We start from the raw sequence: 20,061 nt of genomic DNA, 5'->3' as shown, positions 1-20,061 counted from the left end.
CTATACCCTAGTTCGATTTGCAGAAATAAAAGAGTTATCTATCCATGACTTTATCGTGGTATAACACATGGTTGGGCCATGAAGAGAATTATATATGGAGATTTAGATTAGTGGATTTTGGAAGAGAAATTGACATCCAGTTTTTTAGACATTGTTACAAATGAAAAGTGACTAATATTTATGAATTGCACTTTGGTACTTTAATCGTGAATACCCATGTTATAGTACAACTTTCTTGCTTATAGCATATTCATGGCGTTATAATCAAATCTTCCATGTAAGCCATTGGAGGAAGGAGATATCTGGGGGGGGGGGTTTCCTGCTGCCTTCAGCCAACACAAATCTGCCTGAGTGGGGATTGGAACTCGAGCCCATTTGATAGGTAGCCAAACGAATCTTGTCACTCAGCCACACAGCTAACATCGTATATCTTATTGAATGATGCATACAATGTTATATACAAGTTAATTTTGTTCCATGACGATTAATAATGAAAAAGTAAACATTTGAATTAAATAACTTTACGTTTAGACACAAAATATTTGAGTATTCGTTTGATTTAAATGATTTTAGAATGTGCTAATTGATGACTCCCTACATATTTCTACCGTGCAAATGCAGTTTGACCCTTAGAATTTATTGTAACATCGTACAAAAAAACTTTATGGTAGATATAAGTATTCTCTGCTTAGCAATTGACTAACTATTCCCAGTTTAGAAACTTTAGATATATAATATAAATCCTAACATTAAAATAAATTTTAAATTTACATTTAGACTTTATATATCCGACTTTTTGTTCAAAAATGGATTATTTGTGAAAAGTGCCCCTATGTCACAAAGGGGCAGGTAATTTCTATTTATATCGTCATGTACACTGATAATTAGAAGGAACAGAACTCTTTTGCTTGGTTGTCGTTTACCGTTCGCTCGATCATTTTCGACATAACAAAAATGTTTCTAAAATGAGTTTCGGTAAATATTTTTCCTAATTCATTCAAGCGAGCGAGTTTCGGTCACCTGGTAGTAAAAAAAAACAAACAATTAATCAATCAATTACTGGTAATTAATTGTTTTGTTTAATACCAACAAGGAATATTAATCCATAAAATTTCACAGTTATGGCTAAATATATTTAGGGTTAAGTCCCTTTAGATAATTGTACACGTTATTTCTCCAACACCCGTTCTCAGATCATGTTGAAACTTGAAACAATTATTTAGTGCACCGAACAAAACAGGAATTGAGTAAGAACAAATAAGGCAATGAATCAATGAATTATTTGTAATTAAGTATTTTGTTACATATCGAACAAGGGAAATAACTTCTACATTAATTAGAGATAATCTTGTAAGTAGGAGTTGTTTCTCTTAGATGCGCTTATTTTTAAGACTTTTTATTTGGCTTGTTGCAAAGCTGATATGAACTTTCATTGTCAGGTAGCCAGTCTCGAACACATCTCATCTTTCTAATTTTCGAATGAAGGTGAAAGTTTGCCTAATTATTCAGTGTACAACAACACATGAATCACTTGAAGTAGAGTAACCAATTAATTAATTAATTAGTAGTTTTTATATAATTTTTTTTTACTTACAAAAGGTGAAATAAATCTTACAGTACTTTCCCTTAAATAAGCCCTTTTTTTAAAGAATTTTTTTTTATTTTGATTGTTTATTTATTTTATTTTTACCCAAGGGGACTATATATTTTTGACGCCTCTGGCGCCCAAACGGTGAAGCGCCCTTATATTGCCCTAATTTTAAAGACTTGGTTTACTTTTGGCTCATTATTATCGAAATGAGACTTCCAATTGGGACCCACTTTGTTTTATAACATTTGTGTAATGGTGAAAAGCAATTGAATTAATTCACCAGAGGCGTAGTCGGCCAGGAAGTTATTGGGACTATGGTAACAATGGCCTATAGATAATAAACATGACCTTTCTTTCCTTTGTAGATGTCTTGAGACAGTGTCATTCTGAAGTGCTGACCAAAGTCAACAGAGATGGCAGTCAGACAATCTTTACATGTGATGACCTACCAGATAGTTCTGACCCTCAAGTCTGCAGACAGCATCCATTCGAGAATTTACCTCGTGAGTTATTTCCCTGCAGTTTAGCATCAAAGTTTTATTTACAAAGCTTATATCGTATCACTTATTAAGTCTGTCTGACACACATTTTATAACTGATCACTTATGTCTGTCTGGCACACATTTTATATCCTATCACTTATGTCTGTCTGGCACACATTTTATATCCTATCACTTATTAAGTCTGTCTGGCACACATTTTATATCTGATCACTTATTAAGTCTGTCTAGCACACATTTTATATCTGATGACTTTTGTCTGTCTGGCACACATTTTATATCCTATCACTTATTAAGTCTGTCTAGCACACATTTTATATCTGATCACTTATGTCTGTCTGGCACACATTTTATATCCGATCACTTATGTCTGTCTGGCGCACATTTTATATCCTATCACTTATGTCTGTTTGGCACACATTTTATATCTGATCACTTATGTCTATCTGGAACACATTTTATATCTGATCACTTATGTCTGTCTGGCACACATTTTATATCTGATGACTTATGTCTGTCTGGCACACATTTTATATCTGATCACTTGTGTCTATCTGGCACACATTTTATATCTGATCACTTATGTCTGTCTGACACACATTTTATATCTGATCACTTATGTCTGTCTGGCACACATTTTATATCTGATTACTTATGTTTGTCTGGCACACATTTTATATCTGATCACTTATGTCTGTCTGGCACACATTTTATATCTGATCACTTATGTCTATCTGGTACACATTTTATATCTGATCACTTATGTCTGTCGGGCACACATTTTATATCTGACCACTTATGTCTGTCTGGCACACATTTTATATCTGATCACTTCTGTCTGTCTGGTACACATTTTATATCTGATCACTTATGTCTGTCTGGCACACATTTTATATCTGATCACTTATGTCTGTCTGGCACACATTTTATATCTGATCACTTCTGTCTGTCTGGTACACATTTTATATCTGATCACTTATGTCTGTCTGGCACACATTTTATATCTGATCACTTATGTCTGTCTGGCACACATTTTATATCTGATCACTTATGACTGTCTGGAACACATTTTATATCTGATCACTTATGTCTATCTGGTACACATTTTATATCTGATCACTTATGACTGTCTGGAACACATTTTATATCTGATCACTTATGTCTGTCTGGCACACATTTTATATCTGATCACTTATGACTGTCTGGAACACATTTTATATTTGATCACTTATGACTGTCTGGAACACATTTTATATCTGATCACTTATGACTGTCTGGAACACATTTTATATCTGATCACTTATGTCTGTCTGGCACACATTTTATATCTGATCACTTATGTCTGTCTGGCACACATTTTATATCTGATCACTTATGACTGTCTGGCACACATTTTATATCTGATCACTTATGTCTGTCTGGCACACATTTTATATCTGATCACTTATGTCTATCTGGTACACATTTTATATCTGATCACTTATGACTGTCTGGAACACATTTTATATCTGATCACTTATGTCTGTCTGGCACACATTTTATATCTGATCACTTATGACTGTCTGGAACACATTTTATATCTGATCACTTATGACTGTCTGGAACACATTTTATATCTGATCACTTATGACTGTCTGGAACACATTTTATATCTGATCACTTATGTCTGTCTGGCACACATTTTATATCTGATCACTTATGTCTGTCTGGCACACATTTTATATCTGATCACTTATGACTGTCTGGCACACATTTTATATCTGATCACTTATGTCTGTCTGGCACACATTTTATATCTGATCACTTATGTCTGTCTGGCACACATTTTATATCTGATCACTTATGACTGTCTGACACACATTTTATATCTGATCACTTATGACTGTCTGACACACATTTTATATCTGATGACTTATGTCTGTCTGGCACACATTTTATATCTGATCACTTATGTCTGTCTGGCACACATTTTATATCTGATCACTTATGTCTATCTGGAACATATTTTATATCTGATCACTTATGTCTGTCTGGCAGACATTTTATATCTGATCACTTATGACTGTCTGGAACACATTTTATATCTGATCACTTATGTCTATCTGGAACATATTTTATATCTGATCACTTATGTCTGTCTGGCAGACATTTTATATCTGATCACTTATGACTGTCTGGAACACATTTTATATCTGATCACTTATGACTGTCTGGCACACATTTTATATCTGATCACTTATGACTGTCTGGAACACATTTTATATCTGATCACTTATGACTGTCTGGAACACATTTTATATCTGATCACTTATGACTGTCTGGAACACATTTTATATCTGATCACTTATGACTGTCTGGAACACATTTTATATCTGATCACTTATGACTGTCTGGAACACATTTTATATCTGATCACTTATGACTGTCTGGAACACATTTTATATCTGATCACTTATGACTGTCTGGAACACATTTTATATCTGATCACTTATGTCTGTCTGGAACACATTTTATATCTGATCACTTATGTCTGTCTGGCACACATTTTATATCTGATCACTTATGTCTGTCTGGCACACATTTTATATCTGATCACTTATGACTGTCTGGCACACATTTTATATCTGATCAATTATGTCTGTCTGGCACACATTTTATATCTGATCACTTATGTCTATCTGGCACACATTTTATATCTGATCACTTATGTCTGTCTGGCATACATTTTATATCTGATCACTTATGTCTGTCTGGCACACATTTTATATCTGATCACTTATGTCTGTCTGGCACACATTTTATATCTGATCACTTATGTCTGTCTGGCACACATTTTAGAACGTTATTTCTCACACATCCATTCTCGGATCAAGTTGAAACCCTAGACCTATCAGACCTATCAGACCTATTAGATCTATTAGACCTATTAGACCTATCAGACCTATTAGACCTATTAAACCTATTAGACCTAGACTGGAAAAGGAAAACAAATTCTTTCCTGATAATGATCAGATCACAGACCTATATATATATATATATATATATATATATATATATATATATATATATATATATATATATATATATATATATATAGAGAGAGAGAGAGAGAGAGAGAGAGAGAGAGAGAGAGAGATTGTTATATACGTAACTCTTTTTCAAGCTGTAACGGAAATCGCCCCCAATCTAGAAAAATCGATCTTTTCTGTCTTAGAAAAGTAATGATCTTTAGTTTTCAAAGTTTAGAAATAATGCAATACCATTTTGCGTATTTTTTAATAGAATGGGCTATTAATTGCAGAACTATATATTAACGCAAATAATGCCATTTCCTGTTAGTTTCCATTGAGATAATGTTTCGAAAATCTTAAATTGAAATAATTCACGTCTGTTGATTTGAATCATCTTATGTCCATTTAAAAAGACTACATAGATATTTCTAGATAATGTATCTAAAAATTGCAAAATAATAATTATGAGACGAGAGTTCTCTTTTTTCTTCAATGTTCAATTGCTATATCTAGATCTAAACATTAAATTATATGTTACATAGGTTAGGGTTGAAAAAATATTTACTTCTTATAACTACTTTACAAAAGAACGCCTTGTTTCAGCTTTTTACAAAGTTTTTCACGGCATTTTTTGTAGTGTTCAAAGATTTCGATGTCCAATCTAGATATAATATATATATATATATAGGTCTGTGGTTGAAATTTTGCACAATTATTCATTGCCTTAAATAAATATAAAACAATTAAAAAATGTTATTAAAAAGTACTTGTAATTTTCAATTTATTGCGGTATTGAAGGTCATTTAAGATAAAGTTTAGTGATTTATCATTGAGTTTAGATATTGTAATTTAGTTTATTGATTAATAATTGTATTCAGTGATCCATGATTTTTTATAGCTTAGATTTTAGTTTATTAAACTATCATTGCGATTAGTCAGTCATAATCTGGTTTATAGATTTTTTATTGAAATTAGAGATTTATAGTTTTATGGAATAATTTATGAATGTGTTTAGTAATTTTTATTGTGGTCATTAATGAGTCTAACGTAGTGTGACTTGTTTCATCAGTTGGGTGCTGAACATAGAAACTAGAACTTACTATATTAATCGCCACTCGGCCAAGCAGCCATTTGTTTATAGGTCAGCTCTTGTCAGTTCTAAGCTCAAGTCCTTTGTGCAGGTAGGCTTCTAAACACATAGAACTGAAGACTTGAATGTCTCTGTTTCCCACCAGCTGGTACCTGTATTCCCAGTACTCAATTTTGTCACGACAAGGGCTACAACCAAACATCGTATCCCAACCTTATTGGAGGAGTGCAGGTTGAGTCAAATCATCATAACTTTGCTATCATTGAAAGTAAGTGAACATTTCATGACGTAGTCACTCGTCAAAACATCACACATCAATGTCATCCTCATTGGTAACACATCACAACTAGAATAACAGCTAATTGAGCGGCAATCATCCTCATTGGTAACACATCACTACTAGAATAACAGCTAATTGAGTGGCAATCATCCTCATTGGTAACACATCACTACTAGAATAACAGCTAATTGAGTGGCAATCATCCTCATTGGTAACACACCACTACTAGAATAACAGCTAATTGAGTGGTAATCATCTAGTAATATTTGTGAACTTTGTAGACGCTAACTATTGAATCACAATGTTACTAAATAGTAAGTATGTTACATAAGTATACCGATGTCTAGTAAGTATGTTACATAAGTATACCGATGTCTAGTAAGTATGTTACATAAGTATACCGATGTCTAGTAAGTATGTTACATAAGTATACCGATGTCTAGTAAATATGTTACATAAGTATACCGATGTCTAGTAAGTATGTTACATAAGTATACCGATGTCTAGTAAGTATGTTACATAAGTATACCGATGTCTAGTAAGTATGTTACATAAGTATACCGATGTCTAGTAAATATGTTACATAAGTATACCGATGTCTAGTAAGTATGTTACATAAGTATACCGATGTCTAGTAAGTATGTTACATAAGTATACCGATGTCTAGTAAGTATGTTACATAAGTATACCGATGTCTAGTAAATATGTTACATAAGTATACCGATGTCTAGTAAGTATGTTACATAAGTATACCGATGTCTAGTAAATATGTTACATAAGTATACCGATGTGGGCCGACACCCCCCTTCCTTTTAGGAGGCGGCAAATTTTAGTAGAGAAATCACACAACTTGTACACGAATTCTTTACTTGTGTAAATAATATATACTAATTGTTAATATCTTAACCTATTTTTAGATTATGTCGCCCCCACTGTAGTATGTTGGGCCGGAGGGGGGGGGAGGCGATTGCATATATGATACATATTGATATTTTAACAAATCTTTATAGTATCTCTTCGCCTTTTGATATGTTGGGCGATTTGGTGGGGTGGGGCGATTACATCCACTGCCCTTTCCACCCAAACCCTTCGTGTGGAGGGGCTGTTCAATTTTTATGTAGAAATCAAAGTTTGTGAACACAATTAGTTGAATATCTAACTAATATATGAAAGTAAAATACCACTGATGGACATCATTGATCAAGAGATCTCTTCAACTGTTGTACGTATCCACACAAGTTCCTTTAACGTGCTAGTTGCTCAATAAAAACAGTTTTTGACAGATTCGCAACCTGATGACCGCTATTCGCGAAAAACCGCAGGCTCTATCAACGCGAGGGAGCTACACTGCATCATCATGGTGCTCGTGTGGAAACGGCCATCAGAGGAAGTGGCTAGGCTAAACGGGTAGCAAAACAAAACGTCCCGTGAGGGTGACCACAGGTAGGCGAGAGTCGACCCATTGCACGGAGTGTAGTTGAAAGAGAGCCCTTATGGTCCAGTCGATAATCCATGCGCCGTTTATCAAAGGGACAGTTACATTAAATGGCGAGTCCCCCACGGTTAGCTTGGTATAACGAAGGAAAATGGTGGAGGCTCCCGGTGCTCTCGGCCTACGGTATTGTCCAGCCAAGCGTCCGGGGCCAAAGGCATTGGAAACAGCAATGCTTTACATAGGCATTGACTTGTGTCTCTCCCAGACAGAACTGTGTCCACACAGGTTTTTTTTTTTTTACTGTTTGACGCTCAAGCAGGTTTTTTTTTCAAACTTAGAGCTCGAAGAGCCTTCGGCTCAGCTCTTAGGACGATCAAACGGCTCTATCAAACCTTTGTATTTTATTTTCGGTATTTCCCCAAAAAGGCTGCAGTCTACATTTAAGCATTTTTACTTATGTTTATATGTCTTACGTCATTCCACTTCCTTTTAGAGGCGGTCTAAATAAATAAAAAACAAAATCCTAATACCATTAATGAGTGAAAAGATAAATCTAGATCTGTTGTCATGTGGCTACATTTCAAAGAGCGGCCAAACAAACGATCACAAGTAATAAAACCCAAACTGATATTTCTTTTCATTTAGAGAACAAAATACCAAGAGAGAAATGTAGCAATGGGAAACGGAAATGTGTACGGAGGATGGTTTGGGTTTTTTTTGGTCGGGAGTGGGGTGGAGGGACGGATAAGTAAAAGTGCTACTAACATTCACGGGCCAAAATATGAGAGCGTGTGTGTCGGGAGCGCGTTAGGAAGCGGGTCTTTCAAATCAAGTCAAAAGTCTCTGTGGGAGAAATTTCGATGCGCAGATAAAACAAAAATGAGAGAGCGAACGAGAGAGAATGAAAGAGAGAGCGGGTCATGACATTTGATTGTAAGAGTCACACTCATTCACAAGCTACACAAGTATGTTAGGTTGATCGTTTAAACAGAACTGGTTTATTTAATTCAATATAAAAAAGGAGGGGGTGTTCCGGCCATAATAAACATTATAAAGCCTGGGACCAATTCAACGGGCGTAGCCGGTATGTACTGTTAGTATAACATAAGCTTCTTATTGATATTTGAACCCATTTGTATATTATGTCACACCACACGCTAATGTCAAATTAAATTATTAGTAAATATAAAATGAAAGAGGGTTGTACCAGGTGGCAGGGGCGATAGATGCAACTCATGACCTTGTGAAATGGGCAGTTAAATAATGGAGGCTGAAGAGTTGTAATTGTAAAAAGAAATCCGTATGCCTGACAAAATGGCGAGGAGTCAGATTGTCCATTTTATGTAGCTTAGAAATAAGAGATAATTTTGTTAGGTCTCTGTCTCTTACATTTCTCTTATCCTCTGCCCTCTCTTTAAAAAAAAACACGTCTTCTCTTCTGTCCAGCTATTCAGGTGACCACAAGATGTTTTCAGCACAGCATGTTGTTCGCCTGCTACTTCTTCTCCCCTCCATGTACTGGCCGCCCAGTCCCACACAACACCCTCCCAGTCTGCTCAAGTCTCTGTCAAGGTAATGTCCACGTGGAGCTCTTAGTTTAGAAAACCTTGAGAAATGTTGGGGTCAAAGTCGACCCGGTCTTGAAAAACAATAACTATTACATGACCCTTTAGAACAGAGTTTCAACAACTGGGGAGGCAGCGCCCTCTTAGGAGGGTGCGACATCCGGACAACCGGGAAGTGTGGGGGGGGGGTGTGTGAGGCGGGTTAATTTCCAAGTAAAAAAGCAATGTTCCATAGCAATGTTCCAAAGCAATGTTCCAAAGCAATGTTCCATAGCAATGTTCCATAGCAATGTTCCAAAGCAATGTTCCAAAGCAATGTTCCATAGCAATGTTCCAAAGCAATGTTCCAAAGCAATGTTCCATAGCAATGTTCCAAAGCAATGTTCCATAGCAATGTTCCATAGCAATGTTCCAAAGCAATGTTCCAAAGCAATGTTCCATAGCAATGTTCCAAAGCAATGTTCCAAAGCAATGTTCCATAGCAATGTTCCAAAGCAATGTTCCAAAGCAATGTTCCAAAGCAATGTTCCAAAGCAATGTTCCAAAGCAATGTTCCATAGCAATGTTCCAAAGCAATGTTCCAAAGCAATGTTCCAAAGCAATGTTCCAAAGCTCTCCAACAATATCGACTGAAAACATTTTGACTATGACTTTCAAGACGTGATTCATTTTGACTTTCGTTTGTCAGAATGGTGAAATGTCACCCTAACTGTTGCTCATAGCTATTCTGATGACTTTTGTGAAACAAACTGTTCTCCTATTAAAGACGTCAGTGCGCTATATTGACCTCCAATGTTCCTCACATTAGAGAAGTGGGCTTGTGCTTCTTGCCTTTTTTACAAAGCTTATATAAAGTCATTCTGTCTGTATGGTACAAATTTTAAGTACTTCTCCATAGATCATCTTATCTGTCCCTTGACTTTCGTTATAGGGGTGCTTTGACAGTTCGCGTAACAAAATCCATTCACTTTTCCCGGTCAGCAGCTGTTTTTAGTACAGCCTTTTTGGGCATGCTCTCTACTCTAAGAAAGGTGCGTTGTAGACACTAGGAGGACGAATTTCAGAAGCTCAGAACACAGACGCTTATAGCGCTCCCCCAAACCCGCTTGCTGGCTAGAGGAGGAACCCGCTTGCTGGCTAGAGGAGGAACCCGCTTGTTGGCTAGAGGAGGAACCCGCTTGTTGGCTAGAGGAGGAACCCGCTTGCTGGCTAGAGGAAGAACCCGCTTGCTGGCTAGAGAAGGAACCCGCTTCCTCTCAAATACAGAACGACTTGTTTCTTCTATCAAGTTATACAATAAAATTATTTACGAAACAGTTTTCAGATTCAATTTTTTTTTCAAGAAGACTTTACGGGCTAGTCTTAATGAACATTTAGTACGTTTGAACCATACTGTTAAGATATATGCAAGGGAAACTGAGACAGTGTTTTTTTTTTGAAGTAACGTCTGTATTCTATAAGATAAGATATTCGTATGTCTGTAAAGTTGTTGTTGTTTTTTCCCTACATCTATTACCCTCAATTTGATCCAACCCAAACCACAGCTAAGTAAACACACAAAAGTGGAGGACGTTAACCACATGTGGGGAAGAGAAACGCCACTGATAAAAGTTTGAGAAATGTTTGCTTTAGAAGAATATCTGTGTACTTCAAAGTACGTCTTCTCGTTCTGAACATCTCAGCGGTCTGCACTCAGTACTGTGAGACACAACGGAGACAACGTGCTCTGCAATGTTTAGGCGACACTCCACAAAGGAAACTGTATTTCTGCTGCATCTTCCAGAAAAATGTGCATCTCTAGTGTTTATAGCTTCTATCTGTTTTCTATGGTCCAAAACTGTACTGTTGATGGTGTCACTATGTTTCTAGTGTGTATAGATAACATTTTGTCTTCTTGTGCTTGGGATTCATTTTGATCCAGTTCTATTCAATAACTGGACGCTGGACTCAATCTAAGTGTTCACTTCTAACCATCAATTGTAACTGGTTCAGTTCTTTGCATTTAGTACTACATCCTAGTACAGTTTCCTGGATGTTATATATGTCCTTCTGAATTGTTGCACTTTATTCTCAAACCGTTCCATTAAGATTTGGGCACCAGAAGCTTCTTTATCTGTGTCTAAATCCAACAAAGATGAGGTTGTCAATGTGTTATGCGCCAGGAGGCCCATTGACTCCGACTTCAGCCTGATTTTTTTTTATCATCCAAGATCATCTGCAAGGCAGGAGGTGTTTATTTTCGGAGTTTTCTCTCCTAGATGAACTGCTATCCATAGCTAACGGGTTTCATCGACCCGGGTTTAGAGTTAGAGCGCCCTATACTCGCTTTTTGCAATCATTGCCCTGGAATGCCACTGGAATACTCCACCTCATCCTCCATGACTGCAAACCAGTTGGTCCGCGGCTGTTTATTTGGTATTCACAGCTAACCCTTATATCTGAGGGTCTTTTTCCTATCCGCTATCTGTGGACGCGCTTGGCAGAAGGTGGTAGCTCCCCCAAGTGTGTCTAGATAAACGCCAAGGATTTGACCAAATTTTTTTATGGCTTTTCTCCTGAAGGGCCCTCGCTAAGCCTTAATTATTGTGAAAGCTGTATAAATGGATACAAAAAGAAATTAATTTCATCTTAAATCCTCTGTGATATCATTGTCTATAATCTTTTTGTTTTATCAAGAGTTAGTTTCATATAAAACAAAAACCGTGTACCTTGTCTCACTGATGCTGCTGTCTCTAGAGATACAGACTAATGGTATACACATCTTCTAATTGCTCCTTTTTTCTATTCAGAGTTTCGTGACAAATGTGAGATATTTCTAGACATCTTTGACATCTCGTTCCCCAAGCATATCAACTGCTCAGACCTGCCAGACTCTCCAGACCCAAATGTTTGCGTTGGCTACCAGGAAGCAAGAGAGTTGGATGATGACCATTTAAGTACGGGATTGCTCATCTTTGTTGCTTTGTTTTTTAGCTAGAATTAAATAAGAACAATCTGGTATAAACTTTGTCACATGTAAATTATGAGTGAGTCTGGTATGAATGTACACTTTGGTTTCTTAATAGTTATAATGTTTTTTTTTGGTGTAATGCACAAATTGTAAGACAAATTTCCTTACGGATAATAAAGATTATTATTATTATTATTATTATTATTATTATTATTCTACGTTTAAAATCAAAATTGTGTCTGTAAGGTAGACACGGTGTTACATTCGTGTAATAATCTTTTCGCCTTTTTCAATCGAAACTTAATCTTGATCATTATATTTAAAAACAAAAAAGCTATTTGTTTACCATATGTCTAAACCTTCCACAAAGTGGTTGTCATCAAATGTGTGTGGTTGTGTGTAGGATTATGTGTAAATATTCTCTGTGATGAAATGTTCTGTAAAGCTTAAGTGGTGTTTTGAAACATAACAAAAGTCATGGCTAATTAAAAAGAAAAATAACTAGATCCCTATTCTGTCGCGCGTACTGTGTGTTCTATTATTCGTTCTATGTATTCTATCACTCCTACTGTGTATTCTATCACTCCTACTGTGTATTCTATCACTCCTACTGTGTATTCTATCAGCTTGTCCTCCAGGAGAGATTCGCTGTAAGGAGTCCAAATGTATCAAGAAGTCCTGGCTGTGTGATGGTTACCAAGACTGTGATGACAACTCAGACGAGGCAAACTGTGGTCAGTACATAGAATTACGTCTAGGGTTCAGTTCATGTCTTAGTTACACCCATATTAAATAGAAGTTCAGATCCTGGAATGATATTCTGTTTTGTTTATAGAGTTCAAATTTAATTGTTATTACAAAGCTGATATTAATTCACTTCGTGTGCTAAAAAGCTTGTGTGTGTAATCTGTCCAAAACCCTATCTCGGATCAATTTTGAACAAATATTTGAGTAACTATTGGTAATTAATTTGTTTGTCTGGTATCTCGAACAAGGGAAAGAAAATGTATTTGACTGATGTGGTGTTAAAAAGCTTAATTAGTTCCCTTTAAAGTAAGTTTGAAAACAACAATAGATAAATATACAATCTTCTAATTCTCATACACACTTCATCTCTTGAAGACGTTGTGTGCTCTATGGCAGCCATAGTTTCATCTCTTGAAGACGTTGTGCACTATGGCAGCCATAGTTTCATCTCTTGAAGACGTTGTGTCCTCTATGGCAGCCATAGTTTCATCTCTTGAAGACACGGTTATCAAAAGTTTGTCTTCCAGTTTGAATAGTATGGAAGAGGGTAGAATTGGACGTATTACTCATATTCTGCTATAACCTACATATTTTGCCATACTTAACATAGACAAGGCGATTGCCCTGTTGTCCTTTTTAAATTTCACTTTTCTAAATTAGATTAATAAGTGTTTATTTTCAACTTGAGCTGATATTTCATGTAGTTTCTGTATACTTTTTCAGCTATATGTCCGAAGGGCCAAGTGTCCTGCTCCCCAGCCAACGGTCAGTGTATCCATAAAAATCAAAGCTGTGATGGTATGGATGACTGCTATATGTCAGCCGATGAACACTTCTGTGGTGTGTCTTTTCTTTGTTCTTACACTAGAATTGTAGAGTCACTTGTAATTAAGTGGCGAGCCCCATGTGCTAGAAATGTAAGTGTCAAGCCCCAAGTGCTAGAAATGTAAGTGGCAAGCCCCATGTGCTAGAAATGTAAGTGGCAAGCCCCATGTGCTAGAAATGTAAGTGGCAAGCCCCATGTGCTAGAAATGTAAGTGTCAAGCCCCATGTGCTAGAAATGTAAGTGTCAAGCCCCATGTGCTAGAAATGTAAGTGTCAAGCCCCATGTGCTAGAAATGTAAGTGTCAAGCCCCATGTGCTAGAAATGTAAGTGGCAAGCCCCATGTGCTAGAAATGTAAGTGTCAAGCCCCATGTGCTAGAAATGTAAGTGTCAAGCCCCATATGCTAGAAATGTAAGCGTCAAGCCCCATGTGCTAGAAATGTAAGTGTCAAGCCCCATATGCTAGAAATGTAAGTGTCAAGCCCCATATGCTAGAAATGTAAGTGTCAAGCCCCATGTGCTAGAAATGTAAGTGTCAAGCCCCATATGCTAGAAATGTAAGTGTCAAGCCCCATGTGCTAGAAATGTAAGTGTCAAGCCCCATGTGCTAGAAATGTAAGTGTCAAGCCCCATGTGCTAGAAATGTAAGTGTCAAGCCCCATATGCTAGAAATGTAAGTGTCAAGCCCCATATGCTAGAAATGTAAGTGTCAAGCCCCATATGCTAGAAATGTAAGTGGCAAGCCCCATATGCTAGAAATGTAAGCGTCAAGCCCCATGTGCTAGAAATGTAAGTGTCAAGCCCCATATGCTAGAAATGTAAGTGTCAAGCCCCATGTGCTAGAAATGTAAGTGTCAAGCCCCATGTGCTAGAAATGTAAGTGTCAAGCCCCATATGCTAGAAATGTAAGTGTCAAGCCCCATGTGCTAGAAATGTAAGTGTCAAGCCCCATATGCTAGAAATGTAAGTGTCAAGCCCCATGTGCTAGAAATGTAAGTGTCAAGCCCCATATGCTAGAAATGTAAGTGTCAAGCCCCATATGCTAGAAATGTAAGTGGCAAGCCCCATGTGCTAGAAATGTCATTTAATTTAAGAGAGGATCCACTATCCGGTGTCACTCTAACACGTTGAATATTGCAGTGTCTGGTTACAAAGCTTCCTCTGTCTGCTAAAAAGATTAAACATGTTTTTTCTCCCACTTCCCATTCTCGGATGAAGTTGAAACTTTGGACAATTATTCATTGTACCTGACAAAACGTGAATAAATAGAAAAAATTAACCAATTACGTAATTAACTATTTGGTTATTTATATTTTTGTTTGATAACGAAATAAGGAAATGAATGCTTTTGCTTTTTAATGAAAGATGTGGATGTATATATGTATTTATTCCCCTTATTATGATTTGTCAGTTTTTTTTTCTACAACTTTCCATTCTCACACCAACCTGAAAATTTTGCATAATTTATTCATACTTGATGCCAGTACTGGAATCAATGCAAATATTAACCAATTAGTTAATCAATTTGTAGTAATTAATTACTTTAATTGTATAGAAAAGAAAGGAAATTTAACTTTGCCATCTTGAGATAAATAGCAGTAATTGTCTGTTTCTTTCCCAGAGATAAGCTTTGTTTCGAATAAACTGCTACATTTTGACACTGTATATTTGGAACTAGTGCACTAGCCAATAGTTTGATCTTTGCGTTTTTTTTTCATTGATTTGTTGTCAAGTAAACTTCTCTTTCGAGACCTTGCGGTCTATAGGGCAGATGATGCAAAGGTCATCTGTTTCTGTGGCACACGGTTAGCGAGGGTGTCATGTGGCCAGCACAACGACCAACCGCCTTTACTTTTCCCCAAATGTACCTATAAGAGCAGGCTGGACTGAGAGGCTCCCAAAGATCCCCAAATTAAAAATCCCAGTCTTCACCTGGACTCAAACCCTGGACCCCTCAGTTCAGTATGCACTCTACCTTTCAGCCACCGCCTCTCCAATTTGTTGTCCGATTGTTGCTTATATCAAAAGATTGGACACTATAATTAATTATTTTTATTGATTTCTACTAACAGTTAACATACTTTTATTTGTCAAGATAACATTTCAATATTTGATGAAAATCTCACAATTATCTTCCCTATCTCTAAGTCAAATTTTATTTAATATTTGCCATTATCTAACGGAATCATCTCCTTTTTTTTCATCCAGCTAATAGATCCTCTTTCTATCTTGTCTCTTGTTTACAGTTCAGATAGAGACTAACACAGCTAAAGATTTACTGATCGCCTATAACTCTCTGACCACTCAATGGGAGGAAGTCTGCCAAGACAACTGGACACAGGCTATGTCTTCATTGGCCTGCAGCCAACTGGGATATCAGTTAGTACACCAAATAAAAGTGAAAAGTCTTTATATTTCCCTATTCACAGTCACGCCACTGTGCAGTCAAACCACGCCACTGTCCAGCCATACCACGCCACTATGCAGCCATACCACTCCACTATGCAGCCATACCACTCCACTATGCAGCCATAGCACGTAGACATTAAGAACATACGTTTTTTTACTCTCACGTTCCTGTTTTGTTTTTCTTTTTCCTTCTGTTGGCCTCCTTCTCTTCAATTCTCTCTCACATTCTCTTGTCCCTTCTGTTGGCCTCCTTCTCTTCAATTCTCTCTCACATTCTCTTGTCCCTTCTGTTGGCCTCTTTCTGTTCAATTCTCTCTCACATTCTCTTTTTTTTTACAAACTTATGTCAACTCACTTTGTCTGTCTGTCAGGTAAAAAGTTTGTACACGTTATTTCTCTCACACCCAATCTTGGATCAACTTGTAGTTTTACACAATTATTTCTTGTACATGACAAAACAAAAATCAATAACGAAAAAAAAAACAAATAATTAATTAACTATTAGTAGTTAGCGTGCTAAGAAAGCGTGCCTTGAAGACCTCCATTTTGGTTGCTGTGGTGAGCTTCTGGTTTTCCAAAACTCTTGGTCGGAGTCTAGCGAAATGTGATGCGGCCTTCCCTATGCGTTTTTTTATTTCCTCTTCTAGTGACAGGTCACATTGAATTGTAAAACCGAGGTAGCAGAATTCGTTTACGGCATCTAGCTTGTTATCGTCAATGAGGATGGAGGGTGGTGCTGTAGCAGGTGGTCCCATAACATTAGTTTTCTTTGTGCTAATGGTTAGGCCATACTCTTTGCAAGCCTTAGAGAAGCAGGGCATTAGTGTCTGAAGCTCCTCTTGTGAGTGTGCCACTACCGCTGCGTCGTCCTCGAAGAGCATATCTCTTATGAGGGTGGTTCTGGTTTCAGTTTTTGCCCTCAGTCTAGCAATATTTAGAAGTTCCCATCGAATCTGGAATGCAGATTTATGCCTTCGGTGGATTTGTCAAACGCGTGGTGGATTAGCATTGAAAAGAGTATTCCAAAGAGGGTTGGGGCCAGGACACATCCTTGTTTGACTCCGCTGTTTATACTGAAATTTTTGGAGCAGGCCACCTCCGTTACGTCGACCCCACCTCTATTACGTTGATGTGATAAAAAGGGATTTAAAATCAGTAAACATAGATACTGACCATTGGAAAGACATAGCCTTAGACCGCACTAGTTGGAGAGAGACGGTGACCAAGAAAGCTATAGACAGCGAGAAAACATTCGATTCTTGAAGAAAAGCGTGCCACACGGAAAATGGCCAGCTCCTCTACCACCAAAGCGAAAGCCATCTTGACATGCAATATATGTGGACGGGAGTGTCTCTCCAATATAGGGCTCCACAGCCATATGAAAAAGTGTTCGAGATGAACCATAGTCGTTTCGCGACTGAAGGAGGCCAATGATGATGATGATTAGTAGTTAATTATGTTGTTTGGTATCGAACAAGGAAAGAAATCGTACTTGACAGATGTGGTGCTATAAATTAAAGCGATTATGGTAACACTACCCCAGATATCACTTCTTCCCTTCCCAACTGGTCCAGACAAGCGATATGATCTTAGCTGATATGATCTTAGCTGGTAGGATCTTAGCTGATAGGGTCTTAGCTGGTAGAATCTTAGCTGATAGGGTCTTAGCTGGTAGGATCTTAGCTGATAGGATCTTAGCTGATAGGATCTTGGCTGATAGGATCTTAACTGATATGATCTTAGCTGGTAGGATCTTAGCTGATATGATCTTAGCTGATAGGATCTTAGCTGATAGGATCTTAGCTGATAAGATCTTAACTGATAGGATCTTAGCTGGTAGGATCTTAGCTGATAGGATCTTAACTGATAGGATCTTAGCTGATAGGATCTTAGCTGATAGAATCTTCATTGATATGATCTTAGCTGATAGGATCTTAACTGATTGGATCTTAATTGATATGATCTTAGCTGATAGCATCTTAACTGATTGGATCTTAATTGATATGATCTTAGCTGATAGCATCTAAGCTATGTTGTTGTTTTTTATCTTTAAGTATTTTGTATATATTTTTATTGTTTTTCAATCTTATGTACTCTCTCTCTCTCTTCACATTCTCTTCCCACCTTTTCGTTTTCTCTTGTTCTTCCTCTTTGTTAGTATGAAATTAAATAACTCTCTTTAAATTTATTGTGTATTCAATAAGTTGTTTTTTTTTCTAAACATTATACATATTTATCTTTAGAAAAGTCCTGACCACATATTACACTCCAGCCAACAATTCGTTGAGGAAATCTTTGCTCTCTGAGCGCAGGAACGGAAGTGACCCGAGCAGACTTCAGAGCTATCTTGCTAAAGGGTAAGACATGCATCTATTTTGTTGTCTGACTTATATGAGTAGCTCTAAATTTCTTTGGCATTTTACGTCTCGAGAGATAATCTTTTCCCTTTGCAACTTCTTGTGTGACAAAAGAGGCCAATCCTTGATACACAGCTGCGGTCGCAGGTTGTGCATATGTAATCACCAGGCGCCGTTGCATGTGTCCGTCTATGTGTGAGTGGGTATTATCAGGGTTAGAAAGAGGTTAGGATACTGTTGCATATCTTATACAAGCTTAAAAACAAACTATAAATAGCCACATTTTGCCGTTACTTCACTGTCTAGCTTTTAACTTTCATATATTTCTTTAGGTCTAAATCTGTTCAAGAAAACTATTCGACTGGAAACTAAACTGACAAAATCATTCATAGACCTCTCGGCTGATCGAATTTTATCATTACCTTCACGTATTCCATTCTCATTCAACATATTGTTATGAAGTGTACATGTGTGTTTCTGTGGTGACAGTGAGAAGAAGTTAGCGATTGGTTGATGTAGTGTGAATGATGCATAGATAAGCGGCATTGTCGTCAGCGGTCTTGGGAAGAACAAACAACTCCTGCGTGCCAAAGTGAAAAGACGAGTTTTGTTCAAAATGTCATTTTATATTATTCCTAAAGTCTAGCACATTGATTTCATTTCATCTCTTATGTGTCTGTATGGTCGTAAAAGTTATATATATAGAGAGAGAGTGTGTTTCCAAAGAAGTTATTTCAGGTTGTATAAGTTCAGATATAAAAAGTCACATCAGTTTAGTGGTCTACCAGCAGTTTGGTGCTACAAGTCAACGACCGTCCTCAACACATCTACCAGCAGTTTGGTGCTACAAGTCAACGACCGTCCTCAACACATCTACCAGCAGTTTGGTGCTACAAGTCAACGACCGTCCTCAACACATCTACCAGCAGTTTGGTGCTACAAGTCAACGACCGTTCTCAACACATCTACCAGCAGTTTGGTGCTACAAGTCAACGACCGTCCTCAACACATCTACCAGCAGTTTGGTGCTACACGTCAACGACCGTCCTCAACAGGTCTACCAGCAGTTTGGTGCTACACGTCAACGACCGTCCTCAACAGGTCTACCAGCAGTTTGGTGCTACAAGTCAACGACCGTCCTCAACAGGTCTACCAGCAGTTTGGTGCTACACGTCAACGACCGTCCTCAACACATCTACCAGCAGTTTGGTGCTACACGTCAACGACCGTCCTCAACAGGTCTACCAGCAGTTTGGTGCTACAAGTCAACGACCGTCCTCAACACATCTACCAGCAGTTTGG

General features: G+C 37.3%; 1 protein-coding gene across 4 annotated transcripts in view; it reads left to right on the top strand.

Annotated features, from left to right (window-relative positions):
* Positions 1–20,061, top strand: part of LOC106062913 (atrial natriuretic peptide-converting enzyme-like) — a 195,208-nt gene that overhangs the window by 162,004 nt on the left and 13,143 nt on the right. For all 4 annotated transcript variants that reach the window (XM_056019653.1, XM_056019651.1, XM_056019650.1 and 1 more), the window contains 8 exons: positions 1,957–2,094; positions 6,338–6,460; positions 9,354–9,479; positions 12,262–12,408; positions 13,049–13,156; positions 13,893–14,009; positions 16,240–16,372; positions 18,646–18,759. In XM_056019653.1, the coding sequence (XP_055875628.1) occupies positions 1,957–2,094; positions 6,338–6,460; positions 9,354–9,479; positions 12,262–12,408; positions 13,049–13,156; positions 13,893–14,009; positions 16,240–16,372; positions 18,646–18,759 (1,006 nt within the window). The remainder of the gene's footprint in view (positions 1–1,956; positions 2,095–6,337; positions 6,461–9,353; positions 9,480–12,261; positions 12,409–13,048; positions 13,157–13,892; positions 14,010–16,239; positions 16,373–18,645; positions 18,760–20,061) is intronic.

Source organism: Biomphalaria glabrata, chromosome 2 (assembly GCF_947242115.1).
Source record: "Biomphalaria glabrata chromosome 2, xgBioGlab47.1, whole genome shotgun sequence".
Lineage (NCBI taxonomy): Eukaryota > Metazoa > Mollusca > Gastropoda > Planorbidae > Biomphalaria > Biomphalaria glabrata.
Note: the sequence above shows the minus strand (reverse complement) of the source record. Positions and strands in the feature narration are given on the sequence as shown.